An 8,465-nucleotide genomic window follows, 5' to 3' on the forward strand; every position below is an offset into this window, starting at 1 on the left:
GGACGAAGGAGAGAAGGAGGAAAAAAAAAATCAAATCTCAACAAGAGGCATTTCTGGATGGACAAAGAGGATGAGAGCGACACAGTAGCGTCCATAGGCACCGGAGGGAGTCAGGGAGACCTCGGGCTTTAGGAGTGCGTGACTTTGTGCGTCTCGGCAAGGAAACCGCGTGGAGAGAAGCGGTAAGTGAGCAGAAACCGTGAAAACACCTGCGCCAATACGGGTACCTCCGAAGGATGTATGAAGATGCCTTTCAGTTCCCAAGAGACGTAGACGCAGCTGACACTTGGTGAAAACTTTGGACAGAAACCTTACAGAGCTGTTGTCTTTTTATTTTGAATTACTGATGCCAAACTTCAGAAACTTTACATCCAAGCCAAACAGATCATTCGTTGGGCTGTAGCTTCTGGTCAGGGCAGTCATCAAAACAGTAGCTTAAAATTAGTCAGGACATCTGTCTCTGTACTTGTCAACACTTTTTCTGAACAAATGTGAATACAGTAAGAAGAAGAAGAAGTATCTACGTGTTCCATTATTTAGTACATTTTTGTGATTAGAAAATATCAGCACTAATATTCCATGATTTGGAATGGACCAAGAGCTGACCTTCATTCACATGCTATCACACACTTGGAACTGGGCTGTCACTAGGCACTGTGAGCTACTGACTCCTGGGAGCCTCAACCCTCCCCAATGAAGCAGTCTTGGTGGGCCCACCTGGCGCAGCTCGGCCTGCTTGCTGCCTGGACCTGTATATGGCTGGTCCAGGGATGTGGACCAGGCCCTGGGTATGGCATCCGCCCCAGGCCCAGGAAACTCACAGCCATGCACTACAAGCAATTTTTCCCTAACTTCTCAGAGAACAACCTCGGGGCCAGCGGGAGAGCAGAGGGCAAGATCACACGCAACTCGGAGCGCTTCAATGAACTTGTGTGCAACTACAACCCAGACATTGTCTTCAAAGATGAGGAGAACACCAACGCAGACCGCTTCATGACTAAGGTGAGACTGGAGTGTCATTGTTAGCCAAGTTCAGTTTTCTCAAATTTTAAGAATTTTTGTCAAATGGAATGATTCAGTGGACCGCTTGTTTCCAATAACCCCAGCGATTGCTTTATGTTAAATACAATAAATGGGCAAACGACACAGGCTGTCATCTGCAGACTGCCTTAGAGATGCTCTCAATGATGATCCTTTTCTAGACAGTCACTCCTATGGGTGATTAATTGCCTACAGTTATGAAAAGACAACAATGTACAGCTCATACTCTGCCAATGCAGCGTGACATTTTCAAAACAAATCACATAACCTCACTCATTGTTTGCCATACTATACACTACCTGCCCTTTCCAGGCTCTTAGCACACAAATGTTCAACACAGAGTGTGTAAGTTTTAACCAAACTTCCCCCTCCCTTTTCTTGAGATAAGAAGATCAGGATGTAATTCAACACTACCCCTTAAGAGACTGAGTTCTCCTTCAGGAACACTTCCTTTTAATCTTTAACCAACGTCTTTGTTTTGGAAATAAAACTATTCCTATGGCAGGTTCTCCATGTCTCTACCACGAATTACCAAGTGTCCCTGCACTTGAATTCCTGCTTGTTTACTGAGAATAAGCAACTAAATATCTAAAAGATACACTCAGTGGACAGGGAGGTGCACAACATTTAACCAAGACATTCTGAATTGAACTGAATATATGAACACAAGGTTTTTTGACGCTCTGTTTTGGATGCTGTGGCTTTACTGTGATTGTTCAGGATATTATTCTGTGTTCCTTTCCCTCTCTGAGTGATTGTATGTGATGTAAATCTGTGGTTGTATATGTGTGCCCTTCTGATGCCCAGTTTGAGAGTGTGTACGTGTGCATGTGCCCCTCTTTTGCCCAGATGTGAAAGACGCTCTTTGTGCATCTTTACAGAGACTCAGAGGGGTCGCCTATACAAAATTCCCGCCTGCTGAAGTAATGGCACCGTCGGAAAAGCGACTATTGTAGTTCTGACAATGAAACGCCTCTCTTCAATGGCATTGCGAGAAAAATGTACCCAGTTTGTTTTCTGTCTCTCTCACTTTTGCTGTCACATTCCCAAGTCCAATCCTGTTACATTCTTCTCTCTGCCCTTTCTCTTTAGTCCCAACCTCAACTCTGCAACACTGCTTTTTTCTCCTCTCCCTCGCACCCTCTCATCACCTTCTCTCACTTACTTTTCCAAGATAAGCTTTATTCAATCAATTATAGGCCACAAGACCTGCCATGTTACAAGTCACAAGTGAATATGGGTTGGGCAGACCATAACGAGTGCTTCACCTTGGATGTGTACGTCATTATTTAGCAGCCTGCTATTTTGTGACAATGCTGACACAGTCTGTGTAACATTACGGCCCACGGGGGGTGTTCAGAGTCACTGTGCACATTTCTGATCAGATGCTTAGAGGTGAAAGCGAGAAACTCATGCCGGGAACGGTCTGGAAAGGCAGAGAATGGCCTTGATTATTCTGTCACCCTGTTGAAAAGGCCAAGGAATGTGCCAAACTGGCTACAGTATCTTTGTTCTTGTACTCTGATTGTTTGAGTAAAGTTGAGATGGCCTTTAGCAGACTAGAGAGGGAATTGTGTGATGATGCCAGCACACAAACAATCATAACCTGGCAGCCAGAGACAGGGATAAAATACTGGGATTGCTCTGTGCTGGGTTGCACTAACAGAGTCTAATACTGTACATTCCTCTTGTCTTTAGGCTGTCATTTCCCTGTTAATAAATGATTAAAAGAGTCACTTTTCCTTGACTGGGGTTCAGACATATCTGCAGACTGAAAGACAAAGTATAATTACTATTCTCACACAAAAATATCCATAAATAAGAGGAAAACAACTCTGTGTAATACACAGTTCAGTTGTTGAGTATTTTTTCCACATCATTATTTGTTAAACGCTTGGTGCATTGACTAAAAATATTTTACCAACTTGGGACTAAATCCAAAATGGAGCCAATGTATAACAAAAAAGAGACACATTTAATAAAGATCCCTTAATTTAAATTTAGTTCAGAGCTGTGGCCGAGATTGTACTGAGCATCTTCTCAGTTATCTCTGTTGGACAAATAACAGTACGTAATGGAGACAACCTTTCTAAATGACCTGAAACTATATTGTACTGTACTGCATTTTCTGGTTACTTGTTGTATATTTATTAATGATGTTCCAACTGAACACCTTTCTTCTGTCTCATTCTGCTCAGAGATGCAAGGACTGTTTGAACAGGCTGGCTATCGCAGTGATGAACCAGTGGCCAGGGGTACATTTACGTGTGACAGAGGCCTGGGATGAGGACGGTCACCATCCTCCTGGCTCCCTTCACTATGAAGGCCGGGCTGTGGATATAACCACTGATGACAGAGAAACAGAGAAGTACGGCCTCCTCGCCCAGCTGGCTGTGGAGGCTGGTTTTGACTGGGTCCACTATGAATCCAAATATCACATCCACTGCTCAGTTAAAGCTGGTAAGTTGAAGGAGGGAGCTTTGATAGAAGATCATGCTGTTAATGATATGTCTGTAGTCATCATGTTTTGTTTCTCCTGATCTTTGCTCAGATCATTCTGTTGCAGTGGAAAAAGGTGGCTGTTTCCCAGGCTGGGCCCGGGTGACTGTAGCTGGAGGGGGACAGAAGAGTCTGTCATCACTGGCTCCTGGGGACAGAGTCATGGCCCTGTCTGGGACAGGCCAAGTTGTGTTTAGCCAAGTCCTCTTGTTTCTGCACTGGGACCAGGAAAGCTGCTCTAATTTTCTGTCTTTGCAGACAGAAGATGGCCATACATTGACCCTTACTCCACATCACTTGGTCTTTTTAGCCACCCACTGCATACTCGACAGCAGTGAGTACCAGGCTCAGTTTGCTAGCAGAGCCAAGACAGGAGACTGTGTTCTCATCCATACAGCAGAGGGTCAAGTGCAGCCATCTCGAATCATCTCAGTTTCAGTAGAGGAGAATGTGGGAGTGTACGCGCCCTTGACAGAAGCTGGAACTTTATTTGTAGATGGGGTGCTGGCATCTAGCTATGCACTGGTGGAGGACCACAGACTCGCACACTGGGCATTTGGACCTCTGCGACTCCTCTCCTCATTCAGCCAGATACTTTTGGAGGAGACGACACAAGAACAGCAGACCACTGACCGTGAGACAGCTTGCACTAAGACTCCATGTCACTGTAGCGCTTTGGCTACAAAGGACGAAGCAGGTGTGCATGTGGATAATGGCATTCTGATTAAACCAGACAATCTGAGTAAACCTCTGTGGATGGGAATGAATGAGAAGCACTCTTTACAAAGACAGAATTCAGGTGTGCACTGGTATGCTAGATTACTCTACAGTTTGGGATGCATCTTTTTAGATTCCGGCTCATTTCAGACTTAAATGCCTACAACTACTGACTTAATACATGTCTATCTGCAAATTCCAATCATTTACTCCTGACACTTTGTTCTTTTCTTCAGTAAATTAAAACCATCACTGGGATGACTTGCTTGCTTTCTTCATTGTTTGTATTATAATCTATCATAATGACACATATATTAATATACTTTATATCAAAATAAATTTAATAAAACAGGTTGTCTAAACGGTTAAATGTACTGTAAAAATGTGTAATACCAAAAATGACTGTATCATAGTTTATTTGTACATCATGTTACTACTTTTATGTAAAAAAATATATATATATTCTAACAGGATAAGGATGAATTTTGGCACAATAGAATCTCTATTTTTGTACATGCTGAATCATAATATATGTGTTTCATTTTATTATAATTCCACTACATGTATGTCTTCACTTGTTTTCATGTTATAAAACAAATTAAGTTGTGAATTTATTGAGCAATGCTGTTTTTTCTTCAGCTACAGAAAAGATTTGTTTTGTTTGTCAAGCTGATTAACCTTTTACTTATCTTGCAAAAGAATGAGTTACTTTGCCTGAAAAGCTTGAGATATACAAAAGATCATTTCCAGGGAATGTAGTTGAGCATTATGTGTCTTCCAGTGTTTTAGCCCTCTGTGAAAATCTAGTGTAAGGGTCTGACTAGTTAATGAAAAGCCTAGACATACTTAGTATTCCTCACACTGTGCCACCACCTTGACTTTATCACAGTCACAGACCTTATCACATGGCTACTTCAGGCAAAGCAAAAACCTCTTGCACAACTTCATTCACTGCTGAGGTGCTTAGATGAGGAAAAAGAAACTGAAGAGAGCAAAGTTTCAGCAACTCTTGCAGTATGTTGAACCACTTTACTGTGGGACCAACAGACCATGATGAAGGCCATAAGTGAAAATGAGCTGGTCCCACGATAAAGTGGTTCAACATACTGCACGTGTTGCTGCAGGTTTGCTCGGTTACTTCAAGGGAGTTGCCAGATCTCTCTGAATTTTAGAGGGGACCATTTTATTAGTATTCACTGATCAATTTGTGTCACAAATAGTGGTGTAGTACAGTACACTGAGTTCTCAATTTTCTATTGTGTTAAATCTTATTTATAGTCTATACTTGTCCCTTTTTGTACTGCAGATTTTGACACACAACTTACCAGTTACTAAGCATCTACTTGTGTAAAACAACTTTCCAAAATGTGTAGGGTCATAGAATAAGTAGTCCAGGGTTATACACCCCCTTGTGGAGGAACTGATGTCATGCCTGTGAATTTATTTCTATATTATTTTCTACATTTCTTGGAATAATAAACTCCAATTGAACAAACCTCGGTTTGATTTATACTACTTGTAGTTGTAAAATGATTATGTGCAATGAGATGTTATTAATTAGCTATTTTTTCAGGGAATGCATTTTATAACACTGGCAATACAGCAAATATTTTAATGGACCACTACGTTATCAATATTCAAAACCCTGTACTTGAAACAGACACAATATGAAGAAGACAAACTACAAACAGACCAAACTGCATCCTAAAAAAGTAGCCTCTTTAAGGTTTATAGCTGTAACAAACTGCACACTGAAGATCCAAATTATATTCTCTTCCTCTGGTTACTGTTCTGTTGTAAACATCTGTGGAGGTATTCTAGGGGATTATCCCTGAGATGCAGGAGGCAGATGGGAAAACAGTCGCTCCTTTGACTGGCCAATAGCAGTGGGCCAGTGTCCTAATACCACCCTCTATTCACATCCACTAACCAATCAGTCACTGACTTCCAACCTGTCTCAGCCCACAGAAATCCAATCCAATCTTACTAAAGCTGAATGGGGGGTTAAGTAATCCTGTCAGGTTGACCATTAATAACCTGTTATCAAAATGAAAGCCTACACACCGCACATTCAGGAACTGAGATACTCACACATTACCTGACCAAACATTTCTATTCATAAAATACTCACCAGTGTCATCAGGCTTAAACAATTATTTATTGTAATATTAAATGAGATGCTCTGAAGCTTGATCGGTGGGGATTTTTAAGGCCTTATAACAAAAATTTAAAAATTAAGTGCACAAATTATATAATTTTTCTTACCTGCCATACCTGAAAAACTGGGACAATATTTCTATGACATCAATTACAGCTTATGAATCCATATGGTAAAGACCTTAAATGAAATGTTGTTTTATAGGCTGGTTTTCAACCACTAAAACACCTCAGCAAAGGTTATTATCCAACTGAAAAATGTTATAATTAAAACAATATGGCTAAAAGCATGATGAGAAAAATTAAAGCTTTGGTTTGTATGTATCAGTTATAGTGTTTCTTACAAACACAACATTCATAATTCCAGGTCACAATTATTTATTTGGTTTCATGGAGTCATGTAATATTTTTTTCTCATTTGGGTCCTGAGGTGCACATTCTGTACATAGAAAAAGGCCTTTACACATATGCATTACCACAGAAATTGTACAGACATATACTCCTATAAATGCGGTGTATATAGCTTTAGTAAGATCCTTATCTGTAACAGTTCTGTTGTACTCTAGAGCTTGACAGGAGATATACAGTATCTGATGTGGATTAAGCCTGTGACCTTCTCACAATGGGAAAGACTGTTACTCAACCTAATTTTACTCACGATCATTCGAATGACATCCAAGCTTTACTGCATGTAATGCCTTAGGCCTTCAGTTCACAATCTGGCCCATGAAAGCATTCCACTTGGAGGTCAGTGTCTTGATTTAAGAAGAACTATATAAGAACTGATAGTGCAGCTTCATAGTCTACAGAACAAGACAAATGTGAAACTCCTTTTGGGCTGTGACACACTTTATAAAAAAATAATCCAATTTAAAAACTGCTTTGAAAATATGCATTTCTGAGAGGCCTTTACAACTAACGTGTTATAATGCCAGGTTTACTAGGTTTTTAACATGCCATACAGTATGTAACATGTAGTCCCACTCAAAAGTAACAGCTGAGCAGTTAAAGCTTCTCAGAGCAGCTTTTCTTGGATCTATCCTTCTTGGCTGACTCAGGCCACTGTGATTTGCACACAGTGAAGATAACGAAGACCAACAACCCAATCCCATCCCATGATTGCTATTTACCCTTAGCTGAAGATCATATTTTAACTCCCATTACACAAACAGATAATTAATAATTAGGGGGAAAATGAATAGCTCATCCACTAATGATCAACTAATTGTCATCTGCCAGTTGTAAATAGTAGGCTGCTTCTTTGTTGGATGGTTGAGCATGATTCTGACACAATATCTAGCATTACTGAATATCTGAACAATTATTTTAGTTCATCATTCACCCCCACGTTACTTTATACAAAATTTTAAAAGCCCCCGTAACATTGTGGCGATTATGTAGGCCTATGCCTAGGAAATAAGTACAATGTGGTCTCAAATCGCCAGGGTAGCCTCCATCATACATATGGAAACGAGCAACATTAAGGGAACTGGATTTTGCTGAAAACATTGTCATAAGTTCATTTTGGATTTTATCACATTCAGATAATCAACGATTACCCGACACTTCCCAGTCTCTCTAGCCAAATGCGCATAGCAGTATAGAAACCGAGGAATTAGTAATTATGACCATATCGGTCCAGCACAATTATTATGTTAATTACAGAATTTATTTTCCACAAAGAACTTAACCACAGCAAAATCAAGTGCATCCCTGTTGATCATTAAGCAAAACATATATAAATACGCATTCATCCACAGGCCTGTCATATTACCTTTGGTCTTACAATCATAACAATCTACTGAAATGGCTTCCCATGGATCCGAAAATCCAATGACCTTATATCTAACATCCACCATATTTCAGTGGTCTTCGCTCTCCAGAGTAAATTCTTGTGCTGCGTGCTAAATGATTAGTCTTGCACAACGCTGTTAGTTACTGAACTCACGCTTTAACACGATATACTAGTATCCTGTAACAAAACACAATTTGTGCTTGTTCCTTTGCATAAATTAATTTTTGACGTAGTTGCTATTAGCTAGCATTGCTAG

The 8,465-nt window shown here is 40.3% G+C and overlaps 2 protein-coding genes across 2 annotated transcripts in view; one reads left to right on the forward strand and one right to left on the reverse strand.

Moving 5' to 3' along the window:
- Nucleotides 1-8,465, reverse strand: part of ikzf4 (IKAROS family zinc finger 4) — a 41,595-nt gene that overhangs the window by 31,276 nt on the left and 1,854 nt on the right. The window lies entirely within an intron of this gene.
- Nucleotides 7-4,853, forward strand: dhh (desert hedgehog signaling molecule). Its single transcript, XM_020615063.1, has 3 exons — nucleotides 7-1,002; nucleotides 3,240-3,501; nucleotides 3,593-4,853. The coding sequence occupies exons 1-3, from the start codon at nucleotides 694-696 to the stop codon at nucleotides 4,411-4,413; spliced, it is 1,392 nt and encodes a 463-aa protein (XP_020470719.1). The 5' UTR covers nucleotides 7-693; the 3' UTR covers nucleotides 4,414-4,853.

Source organism: Monopterus albus, unplaced genomic scaffold, assembly GCF_001952655.1.
Source record: "Monopterus albus unplaced genomic scaffold, M_albus_1.0 scaffold6.1, whole genome shotgun sequence".
Lineage (NCBI taxonomy): Eukaryota > Metazoa > Chordata > Actinopteri > Synbranchiformes > Synbranchidae > Monopterus > Monopterus albus.